General features: G+C 34.8%; 1 protein-coding gene across 1 annotated transcript in view; it reads right to left on the bottom strand.

The window, feature by feature from the left end:
* Window positions 1-20,762, bottom strand: part of LOC118202861 (sushi, von Willebrand factor type A, EGF and pentraxin domain-containing protein 1-like) — a 139,873-nt gene that overhangs the window by 51,990 nt on the left and 67,121 nt on the right. Inside the window, exons 15-17 of the mRNA XM_085807230.1 lie at window positions 17,184-17,364; window positions 11,429-11,590; window positions 10,235-10,396 (exon numbers count right to left, since the gene is read on the bottom strand). Coding sequence (XP_085663356.1) covers window positions 10,235-10,396; window positions 11,429-11,590; window positions 17,184-17,364 — 505 coding nt within the window. The remainder of the gene's footprint in view (window positions 1-10,234; window positions 10,397-11,428; window positions 11,591-17,183; window positions 17,365-20,762) is intronic.

The raw sequence follows: 20,762 nt of genomic DNA, 5'->3' as shown, positions 1-20,762 counted from the left end.
CATTCAAAAACAGCCGGCGAACGTCGACAGTTCAATAGCAACCCAGGAAAAAAGTCTCAAGGCCAGTGGAGAAAGAAGGAAAGCACCGAAAGAAAAAATAATTTAAACTAAAACGGATTTCTGCTGACGAGAGGGTGCGGAAATCCGAAGGCCACGAAAACCCCTCTTCCTACAAGTTAAATACAGTAATGGTGAAAAATTTAACTCTTCCGAAGATTGAAGTCTTGGTAAATAATATCCCGGCCACCGCACTCCTGGATACCGGCGCGCAGTGTTCCTGTGTGGCAGAAGTCTTTTTTAGAAAGTATTTTCGCAAATACCGCATATATAATGCGGATAATACAACAGTATTAGCGGCGCAAGGAGAACAATGTAAGTGCGTAGGTAAAGTACCTTTGTACATCCGTATCAAGGACGAACAAGTAAAGGTGATGTTTTTTATAGTAAAGAATTTGCAAGCACACTTAATACTAGGAATAGACTTTCTTTCAGACGCACAAGCTACACTGGATTTTAATGAAGCGTCTCTTAAACTGACGATGAAACCAGTGCGTGTAGAAAAGGTTGAACCGCCAAGGGTAAATCTCGACCACCTGCCTAATGACGAGCAAGATAGAATCCGACAAGTGGTAAGTGAATTTGCTTCCTTATTTAGTGATATTCCAGGATTTACCCAGGTTACCAACCATAGTATTGACACCGGAGATGCATTGCCGGTTCGTCAAAAACCATACCGGTATGATAAGAATAAGGAAAAAATTATAGAATGGCATATTACCGATATGCTACGTAAAAAGATCGTAACGCCTATCTCAAGTAGTTATGCTAGTCCGGTGGTTTTATGTAAGAAAAATAATGATTATCCTTTGGAGCATCCAAAAAGGTGGAGATTCGCTATTGATTACCGTAAATTAAATTCCATAACGAAATATCCGGTATATCCGTTACCGATTATAGAAGAAATTTTAAGGAACATAAAATCAACCAAATTTATGACAACTTTAGACTTAACGAATGGTTATTTTCAAATAGGGATCAGGCCTGAGGACGTGCCTAAGACTGCTTTTATAACCAAGTCTGGCACTTATGCATTTTTGCGAATGCCGTTTGGCCTTTCAGGCGCCCCAGCAACATTTCAGCGATGCATGGACATTGTGTTAAGACCTGTTCTCGGAAAGTCCACATTTATCTATTTAGACGATATCATTATTACTAGTGATAATCTAGACCAACATGTACAGGATTTAAGACAGGTGTTTTCTTTATTAAATGAGGCCGGTCTAAAAGTTAATGTCGAAAAATGCAAATTTGCAGCCCCTGAATTAAAATATTTAGGTTACAAAATATCGCAAAAAGGGATCGAGACAGATGAATCAAAAATAATCGCTGTACAAAAGTATCCGACTCCAAACACGGCAAAGAAGCTCTCTTCTTTTCTAGGACTTTGTTCATATTATAGGTCCTTTATAAAAGATTTTGCGGCTATTGCTGAGCCATTGTTAAAATTAAAAAGGAAAAAGGCAAGATTCTCGTGGACGGCCGAAGCCAATAGTGCTTTCGAAAAATTAAAACAAGCATTAACGCAAGCCCCTGTGTTGAAATTTCCTGAAAAGGATGAAAATTTAGAAATTTCAGCGGATGCTTCGGATTATGCGGTAGGAGCGGTACTTTCGCAAAATCAGCAGCCAGTAGCATTTTTTAGCCGAACTTTAAATCAAACACAAAGAAACTATTCCGCGACCGAGAGAGAGGCACTTGCAGTTCTGTTAGCAGTGCAAAAGTTCCGAGTCTATTTTGGAAAGGCGCCGATAACAGTATATTCTGATCATGCGGCGGTAACTAGATTGTACTCTGGAAAAAATTTATCCCCAAGGTTAATAAGATGGGCACTCAAGCTGCAAGAATATAATCTGGTAATCAAGCATACCCCCGGAAAGGAAAATATCGTAGCAGATGCCCTGTCACGAATTAAATTAGACGAACAGGGTAATACCGTAAAAGTTGCAATGCTGACAGCGTGTACAATAAATTCCCGAGAAACTGTAATAACCGAACTGGGTAAGGATCCTGAGTTTGGAAGTATTTATGAGTATTTGAAGGATCCTGAAAATTTTAGCCACCAAGATATTGTGGCGATAAGAAATAGGGCGGCCCATTACGAACTAATAGATGGTCTATTATTTTATACAAAAACTACGAATTCCAACAACGAATTTCGACCTGTTATCCCAGCTAGTCTTAGATTAAATATCCTGCAAGAGCTCCATGACAGCCCTTTAGCTTCTCATGCTGGTATTCGAAAAACTACTCAACGCGTACGCGAGGCAGTCTACTTTCCTGAACTGCAAAAGTTAACAAGGGCGTATGTCCAGTCCTGCCCAACATGTCAAGCCGTTAATTATATTAATTTCCGCCCGGCCGGGTTTCTAAATAGTATTAAATCCGAATTTCCAAATGAAATAATCGGTATCGATTTATTGGGCCCTTTCCCAAAAAGTCAGTTAAACAAAAGTCGCTATCTCCTTGTTATAGTTGATCATTTTAGTAAATGGACCGAAATTGTTCCCTTAAAACGAGCCTCCGCGAAATTAGTTACCGATTCTATTTTAAATAAATATATTTTAAAATACGGGGCGCCCCTAAAAGTTATATCGGATAATGGTCCTCAATTTGTAAGTAATATATTTGAAGACATGTGCCAAAAACTGGGCATACGTCATTTAAAAATGGTCCCGTATCGGCCGCAATCAAATATAGCGGAACGGGTCAACAGAAATATAGTGAAAATTATCCGTAGTTATGTTAAAAATTTTCATAAAAGCTGGGATAACTATGTCAATGAATTTGCTTTCGCCCTTAGGACCGCAAAACATGATACAACGGGCAAAACTCCTGCTGAGTTATTTCTAGGCAGAAAGATTATAACACCGTTAGATAAATTATTTTATGTGCAACAAAGAGCCCCAGAATTTAAAATGGGTGATATAGAAAAACTAATTAAGGAAGCAAAGAAGAATACGGAAGTAGCACAAAGAAAACAGAAGCTCTATTATGATTTGAAACGACGGGGAGTAACTTATAAAGTAGGGGATGAAGTACTAAAAATTAAGCATTCACTTTCTTCAGCACCAGAAGATAAAACTGCCAAATTTTTCCCACGCTTTGAAGGACCATATGTTATAAAAAAAATAACTCACGCTGTTGTAGTATTAAAGGCAAGAAATGGCGAAACCTGTTCCGCAAACATTGACCAGATAAAACCATTCTATGACCGTAATAAAATGCAAATCTTTTCAGATCTTTTGCAGGATCCGGTACGGCAGACACCGCAGGTACAAGTTCCAGAGGTGGGAAAACGACAAGTACAAGGGCAAGCCAATGAGAGACAGAAGCAAGTGAAAAGAAAATTGCCCCGCGGAAAAATTGAAGGTACAAAGAAAAAGAAGTCGTTCCACCGTCCAAAAAACAGAGTTCACGAACACCCCCAGAATGAAGAAGGGAGAAGGACGACGTATGTGGAAAAGACCGGGAGAAAGGACGGCAACTATAACCCGGCTGTGAAACGGAAGATTGACTCATCCGACAGAACTCTCCGCAGCAAAAGTCGCCGAACTGCGGAAGGGCCATCAGCGGCGGAGGAAAAAGTACAAGAAAAATTTGAACGGCCAACAACGAGGTCCAAGCAGGATCACGACAGAAGTTTCCCGGTTCCACCAAGACCAGCTGCCTTCAAACGGCCAAGACCACAAGCAGAGGACAGAAGGAAGATGTTCAAGGGTGGCCGTAGTGGTGAAAAACGGAAGCTTCCAGAGGAAAGCACTGAAGGGCGAGCCCGTACAAGAAGGAGGATCAACCAAGCTACGGTTTGCAGCACCTTTAAAGACTGGGCCCAGAAAAGGATGTCTGAATATTACAAAGATAAGTAAAATTTTGTGTTACTTTACAAACTTAAGTTAATCTTTCATTCTTACTGCAAGTGGCAGATTTGAAGAAGTTTTACCTCATGCGAGGTCTACCTTTATCGCCAAAAGGGCGAGAAATGAGTTGTGACCGATTTTCTTATTATGTTTTTCAATTACTCGCGCGTAAAACTAAAGTTGATGTATAATAGCGTTGTCTAAAGACTTAAATATTGTAAAAAGTTATTGTATAAATTTTATTTAAAACATTCTAACAAGAAAGAAGTTTTAGTCTGAAAGACTTTTTGAAATGTAGTATTATTTCAATGTAGAAAGAATTGGCACTTGCTTTGAAAAGAATAGAAGTTAACAATGTACTACTAATGGATGTTTTCAAATGTGTAAAATTAACGGCATCTTGATATGTTCTTGTATACATGTGAACTGTTATTTTGAATGTTTAGAAATACCGTGATATGGTAAAAGTGAAAGTAATGTTAAAAAATTTGTTATTCGTGTGACTGTAAAGATTAAATCATGCTGAATATGTGTTAAAGGTTGAATGATGTAGTTAGGCTCTCTGACGCTACACTTTAGAGTTAGCCACTTTCAGAATAGTACCTCAGGGTCTAGAGTTGAAATTAGGGTGTGTTAAGAGGTCTCGTATGTTGAATTTTAACACGTTAGTGTTTTGATTGTAGGAGGAAGTGTTGAACACATAGACAGAAACACATTCGTGTTTGGTGTTTTTACAACACATGTCAGAGAGCACGGGGAGAGATAATTAAAATAGTCATGAATGAAATAAGAATGTTAAGAAAAGTATATTCTATATGTTATTTGCAATGTCATTCTGTAACATTTCATTAAACTAGTTTTCCTTCCAGATCTCTGGAAGGAACCAGAATTGAATAAAGCTCCTGTTTTGATGCAGTACAGATGAAAAAGAAAAAAGATTGTTGTATATTCCGGGAGCTGCTATTGTAACAAATTTCTTTCTTTTAAATTTTTCTAGTTTCTAGCGAAGCATTTTTTGTTAAAGGTTGGCCTCGCGTTAGTTTCTAGAGCTAAAAGTTTTCAACAAGGTCGTTTTAGACCTCAGTTTCAAACTAATTAACTCTGGCGGGAAGTATGTAAGGATCTTAAGTTTTACTAACGTTTATTTTATTTTAAATCTTTACTATCACTTCTTATTTTCTACTTCCGGCCAGAATTATAAGCGTGAAGGAGTTTTATGCAAAGTTGTCTGGCGAACGCCAAGTATTTAAGTGTGGCCTTTTTGCCAAGCAGAAGAGAGGAAGCCGTGAGTTCGAAGCAGGCCGCTTACCTTAGAAGTTACGCAGTTGCTACTTTGCCTTCCAGGCCAGAGGTTTTAATCCTCTTGATAAATTAAACGTATTGTAGTGTTCACAGTCTCTGTGCTACATACGCTTTCTGTTATTATAAGGCCAATCTTATTCTAAAGTTAAATTAGAGTTTAGTTTTATTTTGATATCTTTTAAGTTAGACCCCGAGTGGAGGGTCATTGTATTCCGAAGTACGGAAGTCATTGTATATAAAGAAAAAAATAAAGGGTTTTGTATACCCTTCGTCTGTATCCTGTCCACTTACTACAATTAGTGAACATAGCTTTAGTAAGCTCTCTGTTCTAGTCAGGTCATTGTATGTTTCCGAAGAAAGTTAGAAGAAACATTGAACCTGATAGGTGCATCGCTTATTATTTTTTTTAAATAGTTTTCTTTATAATTTTGTTTTGTCATAGTTATTATTTTAGGTAATTTTTAAATTTTTAGACTTTTATTTGAATTGTTTATGTCGCATTGTCTCTTTCGAATAACTGTTTTAAAAATTTCTATTTACCCATTCGAACTGCGTAGTTTAAATAAAAGGTGCATCGCTTATTATTTTTTTTAAATAGTTTTCTTTATAATTTTGTTTTGTCATAGTTATTATTTTAGGTAATTTTTAAATTTTTAGACTTTTATTTTAATTGTTTATGTCGCATTGTCTCTTCAGATAACTGTTTTAAAATTTTCTATTTATTCATTCAAAGTGAGCATTTTAAATATATTTATTAATATATATTTTGCAGGATTTTATTTTATTTATTTGAATTGCGGTTCTTTCGGAAGAGTACTTTGCGTTCCAGGCTACGGTGCGTCTGAAAACTGAATATATTAAAAGAGAAAATACAGTAAAGCACAGTTAACACGCCTTTCAATGTTCCATTCAGAAAAGATATATAAATGAGAAAGATTTATAACCGACATTTTAACTTAGAATGACTTACATATATTGCTTTAAATAGCTTAAGATTGTGCTCATTGCTTTGCACAATTTTATCATCCTGCATTTAGTTTCTTAAAATGTTATTCCTATTTTAGTCAAATATTTTATTTTTGAAATCGCAAGAATCAAATATCATAAGATTAAAAAGGTTTAAATTTAAAAAAAAATACTAAATTTTGTGTAAAAATTTATTTTTTTCTTCTTAATGGCTTGCCTATTTCTTCAGGCATTCTGCAAGTATATTAAAAAGCATCCAAATTTTCGAAATATCTTAATATTTCTGACATTTATTTTAAATAAAGTTCTCGTCTTCCATTTCATAAAGGCCCACAAACGGCCGAGCGGTAAAGTCCCTGAACACTGGTAGATCGCTCCGGGGTTCGAATCCCGGCGAATGGGCTGGTTGCATGGGCGTTTTCGTGATTTTTACATCGTAACGTGTATGCCAGATGGTTTCGCTTAGAAAGTTCTTCACGAAGGCATCCCTCCTTTTTAGGCAGATAACCCTGCTTTACCGCAACTTAATAATCTAATTCAATCCGTTTCATCAGTATTTAGTCAGAGCCTTGTTCAGTGTTTAGAAGCATTTTGAAGCATTTAAGCATTTTGAAGACATGAGATGCAAGAAAAGACTGGTTTCATCAAGAGGGACTTTAGGTGACATCCACATACATCACTGGATAAATTCCTGAATATTCAAATAATTTGACTAAGAAATCATGGGAGTCTCCGTTTATGATGATATGATGTTTTATAACGTAATTTAAATTTATACAAACATATAGTCGAAAACCAGTCGTTCTTCACTTTAATCTGCAATGATATCGTTTTTGTCTCTTCCGTTAGCACAAGCTCAATTGATAGTATTTGCTGGTGTACGCGTTCAAGTGTTTTCCCTTTGAACACCCAAATTCCTTGAAGTATTCTGAAAGTATATTCAAAAACATCCAACTTTTCGAAACACCTTGGTATTTCTGACAGCCAAATTCCCCTTCAAATTTTTGCTTACTTTTCTCCCTAATTTTTCTTCTTTCCTTATACACTTATTTTCAGTGCTCACCACAAGAAAATTAAGATTTTGTTACACTTCCATAAATTTTGCATTCTTGTCAATTTTTTTAAAATATCAGTTACATCAACTGCGTTTCAATTGAAGACAGCTTTTCATTTTCTAAGCATTTTAACTATAAATAAAGTTTAGAGCAAAGTCCAAAGGATAAATATTTTATTTAAAATATTTTTTGCTAAATGACCAGAAAAAGAAGTCCAGCAGTGTTTATTCTGTACCACTGAGTGACCCGAATATTATCTCGGCTACAAAAAAACCTAAATCCTATTAAACATCATGTTTTTTATACAATCTATAACACGAGAGAAAATTAGCTACTTAAAACATTCTTTCGAAGAGGATTAATGTAAAAATGGATACTTATATATATAATTTTTAAAGATGGGACATGACCCAAACTGTCAACGTCCTGTTCGATTAAAACTTTGTGAAAATAAACATCAAACGAACTTTCTCAGTTTTAGGGAATTCAATTTAAATGCAAAATAAAGTAGCAGATGATAACACGGCAAAGGTAAAAATTTACTCTTACAAGTATTTAAAAAAATCTGATGTGTACACCACATGACTTCCTTGTACGAAATATTAAATTATACGCAATTTTTCTTGCATTTTATTTAAACTTATTAGATTGAATTAAACCTACTTCGCCGACAGCGCATAAACCACAATAGAATAAATGCATTCTTTAAAATTCACTTTGTTTACCATAACGACACTCTGGCACTAGGTTTACTTAACAGTATTATATTTCATTCATATTATAACTCAGAATGCACAAAATGTATATCATTTAAAGAATTATCTAATCGTTGCCACATGTTCTATTCAAATACTATAATAAAGCTAGAACTATGTATAAAAGAAATTAAGCAAACAAAACAAAACAGAAACAGTTTTTCACAGACGATTGAGTATTTCTCATTTAATTAATTCAGTTCTCACTTCGCGAGAAGGCAAAAATACATAAAAACTCAAAATATCTATATTAAAAATCACGAAGTAAATCTCAAACGCTTATTTCCTCGAAAAAATTCCCAGAAAGAATTAAGCATGATTTAATTGGCAATAATTAAATGTATGCGTTATCTTTGTTGCTGCTAAGCTAAGTTTCTCTAGATTGGCAACAAATCCACTAGTCTCCTGTTTCAAATGTAAACATTAATGGCCGCCATTAAAAACAGGCTTAGCGGCAATTAAACAACTTTAAAATTGCTGATAATTCTAAAAATATTGCACACAGATTTACTAAAGGCATAAAATCCTTAACCGGAAGATAAAAACAACATAATTCAATCATTTTTAAAGCAAAAAATGTACAATTTACCAACATATAAGAGTAAAGAATCTGAGATTACTGAGCCGGGTAACAGAGTGGATATATATATAAATATATTTATATACGTTTGGTGCGGCCGATTGCAACCAAAATACGAGGTGCACATCTACATGTTATAGCAGTCCTCTATACAAAATTTCAACGTTCTGAGGCTACTCGTTTTTTGAGTTATGCGAGATACATACGTACATACGTTCGTACAGACGCCACGAAAAATTCTCTTCAGAATTAGTTTTAAAGCAGTTTTATAATTTTTTTGAAGGAAAAGAGTATTTTATTCTGTCCTTACGTACAGATATGACGCAAAAACATCGTTAAATTGCATTCGATAGCGCTCAAAATGGATATTTTCGTTGAAATATGCTGCCTGAAACTTTTCGCGATTACAATACTTCCTTTTTACTTCGTACAAGGGAGTAAAAAGGGAAGAAGGAAAGAAATTTAGCAGACGATAACACGGCGAAGATAAAAATTTACTCTTACAAATATTTAAAAAAAAGTAAGAAAGAAAGAAATTTAAAAAAAAGTTAAAAATTTGAATAATATCATCTATAATTTTTAAAAAATAGGTTTTCATATAGTATTAATAAATATTTATTACGCATCACTGAGAGAAAATTTCATATAATTAATTCTTCGTAAAAATTTATTTGAAATTTAAGGTTAAAAATAGCTGTGGTAATTCAATTAAAAAATCCATAAACCACATTTGGCGTTATTATCGCTCAAAAAAAAAAAAAAAAAAGATGCCAAATTTCTATACGCGAAAATATATAAATTCGTGTATATCTTAGAGAATTTTGAACAAAAAACTCAAATTTTTTGCAGGTGTGCTTAGAACTACACCTAATTTAAGATGATGGTAAAATTTTATAGGTTATAATTCAAAATGTTTTTCGAAAAATCTATAAAAATTATTTAAAAATTGAAATTTAAAAAATAAAACACAAAAAAATGGCTGAATTTTCTTTGGAATGAATCTAAATTTCGAAATGTCAAAGGAAAAATCAAAAAAGTTTAATAAAAAAAGAGATATGAATAAAAATATGCCAAATTAAATTAACATTGAGGAGCTAAAATTTTGAAAGCTAATTTTTTTAAACTACTGTACGATTTTTACAATACTTGGCAATCTGGCATAATTTGAGTCGTAGAATGGAAATATGTAAAAAAATTGGTATGTTATTTCAGAAAAAGGTCCGATTTTGTGTCAAAATACTTATGTTAGAATAGTGCTATATATAAATCTAATATATATGCTAAGTCGCGCTTTCGAGACATGAAAAACGCAATTTGAATTTTGTCAGTCGGCCCAGTAAATCGGGAGGTATAGAACTCTCCCCCCTTTTTTCTTCGCACTGTATATACGTTTTTTACATAAACTTTTCTTACTTAACTTGGGACACGTTTTGATATTTTTAAAGTAAATATTAGAGCAGAAAATATGCCCCGAGGGGGCAACAATAATATGAAGTAAACTGTAGCAGTTACAGTTTTAGTAACAGCGGGCTATAGACCTCATATTTGTTTTAATTTCAAAATTAAACGTTTAGTAAAAGTCATGTGAGCTCCATTAATCTACACATATTACCTGCTTTATACTGCGTATTTAACTAGTTACAAAAATGATAAACTTACAAGCACAATCACTCGATGAATTACTTCCCACTCTTGATGTGTATAAACCAGGAGAGCATTTACGACAGTCTTTTCTTCCACTGTATTCTTGATAAGTGTGCAAAGAACATGTTAAGCATGGCTCAAAAGTTGTATTCGAATACGTTCCAGGAAGGCAAGGAGCTGAAAAATGTATGTTCAGGATAAGATTAAGGAAGACGTAATACATTTATCTATCATTTCATTGAACTAAATCAAAGTAAACAACTAGAATTCAGTTTACATACTTAATGAGCATAAGCTAAGCGAACGTCTCTTCCGCATATTCAATTGTTTAATTCTATAGTGCTCTTTTTTTTTTTTTTTTTTTTTTTTTTTTTGAGTACACTACAGGGCAGATGCTTTAAAGTGCTTTTATTTAAAAGATAAAATGAAACATATGAGATGCTAAGTACTTTGAGAAGAAGCTTTAGAATCAAAGGTAAAAAAAATATAGAAAGCACTTGGGGAAATGCAGATATATACATAAAACTAAATTTGAAAAAATTAACCCCCCCCCCGAAAAAAAAAAAAAACTCCAGTTCTAAAATTAAATAAGCAACTGAAAACACAGAGCCTAGAGTTTTACTTTTCCATCAAACGTATTAGAAAATAAAGGATTTTATAATTTTAGGCTCAAGTGTGATAGTTCTTCAGATACGTTACATCTGCTTTTCTATCACCTTTCTCGAATTAGAGAAATCACGTCGTGAAATATGGGTATGACAAGACACAAAATCTTCTCCTCAGGTGGAATACGTAAATCAATATGTTAAACGGTACTTGAGAAATATTTTACGTTTTCTATAGGTAAAACTCTTAGTTTCGAAGAAAGAAAATGGAAACGATATTTGTAAGCAAGTAAACTGAGAATTTACCTAAATTTTTAAAAATTTAACACACCTTTTTCAAAAAGCATTTTTCATAAACTTAGATGCAATAATAGTTCGAAAGTTTATAGCTTCAAAACTTAACTCTTTACCATTCGATTTTACTATACAAATGAGCATCACCTATGTAAAACATTCTAAGGTAATATATTTATTTGTGAAAAATAAGACCCATTGATTACTTGAGAAAATAAGACGTATTTTTTTAAATAGATGACAGCATACGAAAATCTGACAGCAGAGAAAACGAATGTTTTAAAAACAATAGTACATGATTAGCTCTAACCTTTACAGTCTTCTAGGGATTTAGACATGATACTGTATGTAGTGTACCCTTTCGGACAAGGCAAGCAGGATAAGCTTTTTTCCTTATCTTGATATGTTGCTGTTGGGCATTCTTTACATGACTCTGTTATATCATCCTTGAACGTTCCAGCCGGACAATTGACTGCAAAAATGATAAAATAGCATAGGAATTCGTTTTTATTCGTGAATTATAAAAATAAAACTATTTTTGATTATTCAGAATTTCTACTACGCTACATCTCAAGGAAAATATGAGATATGAATCACATCATTATTTTATCAGCATTAAAGATAAATTTTACAAAAAACTATATAGCACAAAAGTAAAATAATTCTTGAAAATGAAGATTAATCACTCTGAAGCTCAATTTAGAAACATACAGTCGTAAGTAGAGACTAAAAAAAAAAAAAAAAAAAACAAATCATTATCCATACACAAATGCTGAAAACGAAAATAAGCAAACAATATTCATTTGGGATATAGATTTACTGGCAAAAAAGTCATTATTAACGCTATTCAGAATGTAAAGTTTGGTTGTTGAAGTTATGGCATTAAATCTTATTATTTCCACCAGATGTAACCCAGCCAAGTATAAAACTTTAAACAAGAAATAATTCAAAATGCTAGAGTACTTTATTAGCCAAGCACAAACTGTATGAATAATGAATTAGAATTTTAGGGGTAACTACGTAAAATATTTTAATGAACAGTATAATTTTAAATGTATTTGTATATTTGACATATACAAATACATTCACATATCCAAATACATTTACATATTCAAATACATTTGACATATACAAATATTTGAGATATACAAATATATAATTTGGTGGTGGTGTGGTGTTTTTAATTATGGCTAAGCACACTAGGGCTATCTGCCTAAGGGGAGGGATGCCTTTCGTGGAGGACTTTCTAAGGGAAACTGGCTCGTATACACGTTACACATGGGGAAAACCACGAAAACGCCCATGCAGCCAGCCCGTTCGCGGGATTCGAACCTCGGACCGAACTACCAGTGTTCAGCGTCTTTACCGCTCGGCCGCTGGTGGGCTAATATATAACTTGAATGTATTTGTATATAGACTGTATAGTGAGAAGCAAATTAGAGAATGATTCAATGAAGCAAATGAGAATAAGAATGAGAATGAAGCAAATGAGAATAAGAGAATGATTGGGGTTCAGGTGTCTTATATTTATTCTAATTTTTCTATCTAGTTATCATTTAAAATTATCTATCTTGTCAACGAATTCATTCATATATGCCGGTCCCCTTACAAAAAGCTGGATGATATAATGAGATGATAAATAAAAGTACAATCTAAAAGCACTCCAACATGACGATCGCTTGATTGAGTCATTATGAGTTAGAAAGTATATTTTGTCGACTTGTATCTCTCTTTTTGTTCGCTGCCATATATTTATATTACCTGTAATTAATCATGAAAATATAAAATTGTTCAAATCAGAAAGTAAACAGCAAGAAAACAAAAAAGGCAAGCGCAAAAGGAAATACTTTAAATCAGGATACATAATAAATGATACAGAGCCATCTACAATACAGCATCCGCATAATATTATATTAAAATATACACCGTGTTTCAAAACGAATATACGTATTACAAAGTGTTATTTTGTCCAAACTATCGATCATTGCGCCTCAGCTCGGCTATTGGCGAAACGAATACTAGTCTCGTTTTTATTAATAGCGGCTGGATGTCAGTTGTCTTCTGTTATGCGTAGTAACCGTCACATGTTTAAAATGGCTACTCCACAGCAGAAATCATTTTGTGTTCTCGAGTTTGCGAAGTGCAATTCCGTGATTACAGTGCAAAGACGTTTCAAGTTGAGGTACCAAAGTGATCCTCCGAATGGGTGGAACATTCGCAGATGGTATCGACAGTTTGTAAATACAGGATTGTGTATGTAAAGGAAAGAGTCCTGGCCGCCCTCGTGTTCCCTACGCAAATGTTGCACGAATTCAAACTGCTTTCCAACGTAAACCTCCAAAATCAACTCTTCGTGCCAGTCGGGAGTTACAACTGCCTACAACAACAATTTGGCATGTTTTGAGACGTCGGTTGGTTATGAAGGCGTACAAGTTACATTTGTTACAGGCTCTGCGTCCTGATGACAAACGCAAACGTGTGGCATTTTGTAACGAGATTATTGATGCTATTGACAATGATAACACTTTCGCACAACGCATCGTGTTCAGTGATGAAGCGAGTTTTCATGTTAATGGTCATGTAAACAAACACAATGTTCGAATTTGGGGGACTACAGAACCCATATGCAGCCATTGAACATGTGCGAGATTCGCCCAAAATCAATGTGTTTTGTGCGATATCCCGATTACCTGTTTACGGCCCATTCTTCTGATGGAAACACGGTTAACGGTCAGCAGTATCTCGCTATGATACGAAACTGGTTGTTTCTGAGGCTGCACGAAGACAACTTCGTTTTTCAATAAGACGGGGCACCCCCTCACTGGTGTCGCCAAGTGTGTAATTATTTGAATGAATTTTTACCGAGCCGTTGGATTGGCCGTCAAGGGGCTGGCGACTTGACATGTTTCAGCTGGCCTCCACGGTCACTGGATTTGACACCCTGTAACTTCTTCATGTGGGATTTCATTAAAGACAACTTTTATGCACCATCACTCCCACAGAACCTGGAAGAGGTGAAAAACCGGATCCGTACTGCCATAACATCAGTGACAACGGACATGCTTTCCAGATTATGGGAGGAATTTGTGTACCGATGTGATAATGTTCGTGTAGTTGATGGAGGACATATTGAACATCTGTAACATCTGTAATTTGAACTTGAGAGTTTCATGTAAAGTTTCATATTCGTATGTCATACAGTTTAATAAATATATGCATTCGAAATACGTGTATTCTTTTTGAAACACGCTGTAAGTATTTTTCAAATGCACAAGTGTATCAAAAAAGGAGAAGAATCTATAATATCACATTAGCTAATGGTGCAATAAATGTTTAAAATCTCAGATACAATTAAGCATAAAATTTCTAAATCATTGTAAAATAGACTTCTGCCTTACGTATTACATTACTTTCAGAAAATGACTTCAGCAATTACTAGTAACAGACTTTAATATAATTAGACTTTAATATAGTCTCAAATGAGCCGGAAAGAATACCCGTTGTGTGATGATGATGACAAGCGTTTCAATTGCAAATGGGGAGGGCTGGCAATGAATGGTCTTGGAGTGCCTATTTTAAAATAACAAACTATATTTCATGCCCAGAGGTTTTATATAAATTCGAATTTAAACTTTGCCCATCCTTGCCGCTACATTTATAAATTAAAGTAGCCTATTGATTCAAAGCTCTGTGGATGCTTTGAGGCATTCAGACTAATACTGAAACATCTTTCCAGCTGATATGCTAAGGTCATATATATCTAGTCATGGCAAGGCGAGCAAGATCAAAACCTTAAAATCAGAAGCAGAAATTTACGTCAGCTGCTAAGTACGATGTCAGTGCTATTTGCATCTTCTTAAATATTTTTTGCAGTAACTTGTGTTGGAAATGCTGCTGAATGGGCATAATGAATACTAAATTTAGCTGTTCCAACATAAAAAACAAAAACAAAATCTCTATACCATAGCGGATTTATTTCTGTTCCAAATTACAATATTATGAAAGTATTTTCATAACACACTCTATAATAACAAAATAAAACATAAATCGACGCACCAAGAAGGAGTTTTCCGATGGAGACAAAAATTGATGGATAGGAACATTATGTACAGAAATAGAAAATGATTAAAATTTAAGAACAATTGAATGTTTTATTTCAGAGTTATATAGTTACAAAGTAACGAGCTCCATAAGGTGTTGACTCACCTCCTAGCCTGGATATAAGCTGACTGATAAAGTTTCCGGATGGTCTCCTGAGGTATTTCTTGCCAAATTTGCTCCAAATAGCGGTATAATGGTCTGGCTAGGTCATCAACGCTCCCTCGTAGATGCAGTCGCCTTCCCATCATATTCCAGACATATTCGATGGGAGAGAGATCTGGCGATCTAGCTGGCCAAGGAAGCGTTTGATAAGCTGTAAGACAGTTCATAGCAACATGTGCAGTGTGTGGCCTGACATTATCTTGCTGAAAAATAAGGCCAGGGTATTGCAAAGGAACAGTAGCAAAACAGGTCTCAGAAAGTTGTCGACGTACCGCTGTGCTGTAAGTGTGCCTCTAATGACGACCAAAGGGGTCCGGCTATCAAGGGAAACGTCACCCCAGACCATAACCCCTGGTTGAGGGCCTGTGTGGCGTGCAATAGTGAAAGAAGGATAGGCACGCTATTCTGGGCGTCTCCAGACACGTCTTCGATGAATGTCACGACACAGTTGTAAGAGGGATTCGTCGCTAACGACTATACGTCCGCAGTCAGCATCATTCCAACCTGATCGAGCCAAACACCACTGTAATCTGGCTCGACAGTGTGCAGGCGTGAGCGTCAGGTGGCATAACGGTCGATACGAGTGTAGATTTTGCTCTATCAGCCGTCTGTTAATGGTCATGAAGTGTCTGTTAATGGTCATGAAGGGACGTGCGACCGTGTACAGGTCGCACATCTAATGGCTGATAGCGATGAATCAAGCACTGTGACAGCTGATCTGACAGTTAAATGTCCTCCCGATCTGTTATGGCTCTAGGTCGACCGCTACCATCATGATGCTGAAATCTGTCATTGTCCACCCATTCTTGTTAGCATCATCTAATCGTCGCATCGCTTCGACTCATATGACGAGCAATGCTCTGATTTGCCTAACCTGCCTCTTTCAGTAGAATGATACGACTCTTGAAAGTTGCTCGTTATGAGCTCGAATCCTGCGGCGAGGCATTTTTTCAGTCGTCGAAAGGTATCCTTAATCGCAATGTAACAGAAATTTTTAACACTTCAAGAATAGCTCCTTATGTAAATCTGCTGGATGCGCAGTTCCGATGCGCTGGAGATTGTACTATTCATTTATTGGACACCAAATTTTAATCATTTGCATATTTGGTCAAAACATTTATGCGTACGAAATTTTAAAGCAATCGGATGATTCCTTCTTGGTGCGTCGATTTTTTTTTTGTTTTGTTATGGAGTATATTTTTAATAACACTTTAGATATTATACTGATTACGGATTCTTTAAACTCTGTATCTGCTCAGTAATGAAGCAAATAAATTCAACGAAATTAAAAAGCAGAACTAACGTGAATAATTCTGCACAGATAGTGATTAAACATTATAGTTAACCCCTCTCCTCAAAATCTTCCTATTTTTCCTTTACATTATTTTACAATTATTCATCAGCTAACTAGTCTTCATTTTAATGTATATGCATAAAATAGCTATACATTTGAAAGCTGTCAAAAACGGAAGAGCAAAGTGTTAGAAATGACATCTTCTGCAGCAGTTTGCCGAATCTATAACAAGATTGCCATTGTTTTACTATATAACCACAAATATCTTCGCGGTATTCCTTTGCAACAGAAGTACAGATCAGAAGTGTGCAGCAAATTATGCAAGCGGACGACTTCCAGTTTTGACACTTGCTTTGAAATAAAGCAATTCTCAAAACAATAACTCATCATAGAAAATACGTAGCTAGTTGCAATACACTAATTAAATTAATTTACAATTATATGAGCAAATGCGTATTTAATAATTAACATACATTCAATAATTATCACCATTACTAATCACACTTACGGCAAGAATTTCTCACTCTAATTTGACCAATGGAGCACACAGCCATGATTTCGTAATTGATTTCAGGACTGGGTACAGACGTTAGGTTGTAAACATCTTTTATGTTTCCAGATACCTTTTCGTTCATGTAGGTTAGAAGAGAGTCCGGTTCTTTATTTAGTTCATCTATTATATTCTCCTCCTAAGGAATAAAAAAAATTACGCAATATGTTCAACAAGATACACAACTGTTATAATTTGCATGCCAAAACTAAAAGAAAAAATTTCAAACTTGTTTGCTGTAGCGGCAACAGTGAAGGTTTGATTGTTGTTCTTCGAGAAAACATTATATCTCGAATTTCGTTCCGAATCGTTGAACATTAAGAGCATTTATCTGTGGAATGCTATTTTATGGCCATCTGGTAAAATACAGCTGTATAGTAATTTATTAAATCTATGGTAACTACGTAAGTAATAATTTAATGTTTTAAGTTCTATTTGAGCAATACGAATTATGCTTTGGCTTCAGTACTAAGGCTATGAAATTACTTCTAAATATTACCATAAAGACTTTTGTATTCAATTAAATTTAACGAAGATTATGTGAAGGTGATAAGAAGTAACAAAATTTTAATTAAGTTACTTGATATCAGAAAGATTTTAATAAAAATTACTATGAATTAAGCATGTGACTGAACAAATGGACATACGCTTTCCTTAGAACAGGAAATCAAAAATTTGTGCCACGTTTTGTTGAGATTCTTAACTTTTACAAAACAAAGATTCTTATATTAATTTAAGCAAAGTTATAAACATTGGAGGTTCCAATCTGAACTCGATATCTAAAATGAAATTTATTTATGTACTCAAAAGTTTTCGGTTCCCTTTTGCTCTGTAATAAGCCATTTCTTTGATAAATTCCTTTGAAAGGTTGGTTTACATACCTATACAATGTTGGTTACATGGTGGGTAGTGGAAAGAACATTTTCAAGAAGTAGATTATGAGAAACTGATTAGAACTTGTGCTCCTTAAGGGGTAAAAAGAAAATCCCATTCACCAATTTATTTAGTTATCGAGAACTAAACTTGAATGACTTGTGTTTACCTGCTGGAACGACTCGAACGGTGCATATGTTCTGACATATGGAACGGAGATTTGGAGCGGTAACCGTTGATCGTGTAGCATGCTGCTCTGTTCTCTCGAAATATTTTGACTTGATTGTTTAAGTGTAGCTTTGGATTACACTTGTAAGGTACTGTTATGTTAATTTAACCAATTATTATGATTCAGATCATTACTGTCACTTTTCCTTTACGTTTCCCTACCGAATGCAGAGTAAGCTATCAACATTTAATATGAGGTTTTCAGATTGTTGTCTTACAATCCAAAAACAATGTTTCTGCCTCTCAGTTTTAAGTTACTAGGTTTCTGCTAACTTAGCTAAGATTGCATTCTTTGGTTTTGCATAGCTGCCGACATTTAAATTGTTACTGTAAAGTGAGAAGTTTCAGCCAACTTCGCGTTAAATCATTTGTGTAACCTTTGGCTATGAGACTTGGTATTAAACTTGTATTTGGCTGTTACTTTAAGTAACATCGCCACAAGTCGTGGTTGATTTGTAAGTACGAGTCGTGCATTTGCATTCCAGTTGTGTTTTGATAGGCATGTTTCTCAAAACTTCTTAAGATTTTTAAGTTCTTTTCAGACACAGTGATAATTCGCTCTACGTCTGCATGGAATTTGGACATAGCTTATGCTACCTAAAAATGCCAAACTCTACGCAGCTCCTCAAACTGTTTTTCAGGACTCATGATAACTACGAGGATGATGATTATAGCGATTATGCTGATTCTCAGACTCAACCGCATACTTCAAGACCACATGAAATTTTGAAAACAAAATCCTATTCTCAACAAAATTTCCAGGAAGTTTCAAAAACAATCGAATTTTAAGAGAGTATTCTCCGATACAGAAATGAAAAAAGGCTTAGCTAAGCAAACCTCCGAAGGCCACGTGAAACTCCACACTGACAAGGAGAAACCTGATGCCCCCGTAAAGCTGTGATCGCATGACCAATCCAAAAAAGTAATAAAAATTGATAGATGAAGATGGAATCCAGAAAGTTGTCGATGCACTTCTGAATAAAACCAAAAAACTCAGAGGTAAAGGTAAATAAATCAGAACCGAATAAGCTTCGAATATTTGAAGAAATATGCACATACAGAAATATGAGTGGAAAGTCCTCAGAAATCCTGCTAAAGTTTCTAAAAATATCGAACCCATGGAAATAGAGCATGAAAAACCTTTCCACAGCTTTGAAAACTTAAAAGCAAAAGATTGAGAAAATGAAAACTTGAAAGAAGGAAAGTTTCCTTAATAATTTTGCACAAAACTCAACCTTTTGGTTAAAAATCGATAACCTTTACAGAAATTTGTGATCGCGAGACTCATATGAAAATTCATTCTATCTTTGTTCATGTGAAGAACTCCTCAGACTTCAGAAAAATGACTAGAACTCTTAAAAAACGGAATATCTGGTTCCAAACGTATCAGCAAGTGAAAGACACAGGACAGCAGTTTAAAAAAATCTTCTAGTATCTGTAAATGAAGAGGCAATATTTAATGACGCAGAAAGAAGTTCTCCATTGTGAAGCGATTTACAAGATTAGAAAAACTGAGAAGCTTCCCATTTTTTTCCTCGAGCTGAGAAGGAATGTACCTGCCAAATCAGTTTTTCACTATTCAGTATATGTGTAAAAGTGTGATGATCTAAAAATACACTCCCCCCCCTCAAAATCTACTTAATGTGTCCAATGCCAGGAGTGCAAAAACACTGATAAGATACCCTCCTGTATTTTTTGCGGCGAGGAACATGTTAGTAGATACCGTGGATGAAAATCTTACAAAATGAAATTTGAAAACCTGCAGCCTTTGAATTAAGAAAAAAAAATTCAGCTCTGATAAATAAGAAACCAAGAAAAAAAAAAAAAAAAAAGAAAAGAAAAGACTTTATGCAGTGAAAAGTCAAGTGTAAAACGAAGCCGCCCCTGTAAAATGTAAATGAAGCATTAAACTGGCTGCAAGTCGAGAAGATAGCGATAAGTCGCTTAGATCTACATAGAGTCTTGATTATGTTGCCAAACAAGTGAGACTCTAAATACTTTTCTATTATTTAACCTCTGTATGACTAATTATAATTGATTAAGTGTTGATATTTTAAAATTTACTGGACCGGAATGTTTCAAACGGGATTCATATTGTGACACGGTTTTAGTGAAGTCATATCGTGCTTAAATCAGTATACTGTCGGGAAGAGACAAGGCAAGAAGAAAAGGAGCATACAGGGCAAGTAATGCTCGCCAGAAGTGTTACTGGTAGCAACTTGAATGACTTTTCTGACAACTGCGCTTATTTTAGCCTAATGTGGTGGCTCATCAATCATGTGTACTTCGGGTTGTGTGAAGCAGTCCATTCAAATAAAGAATGTTAGAGTCCGCTACCTGTGGTTTCTTCATTTCAGAATCAGAAACGTTTCATCGAAGGACCAGTACAGATGAGATATATGGATGAAATTAACAAAATAATAACACAGTTTACAG

The sequence above is a fragment of the Stegodyphus dumicola genome, chromosome X1 (assembly GCF_044657685.1).
Source record: "Stegodyphus dumicola isolate Sdum_Otavi_A_Nest chromosome X1, ASM4465768v1".
In the NCBI taxonomy this organism is placed as follows: domain Eukaryota; kingdom Metazoa; phylum Arthropoda; class Arachnida; order Araneae; family Eresidae; genus Stegodyphus; species Stegodyphus dumicola.
The sequence above is the reverse complement of the archived record's forward strand: the minus strand, read 5'-3'. Positions and strand labels throughout refer to the sequence as shown.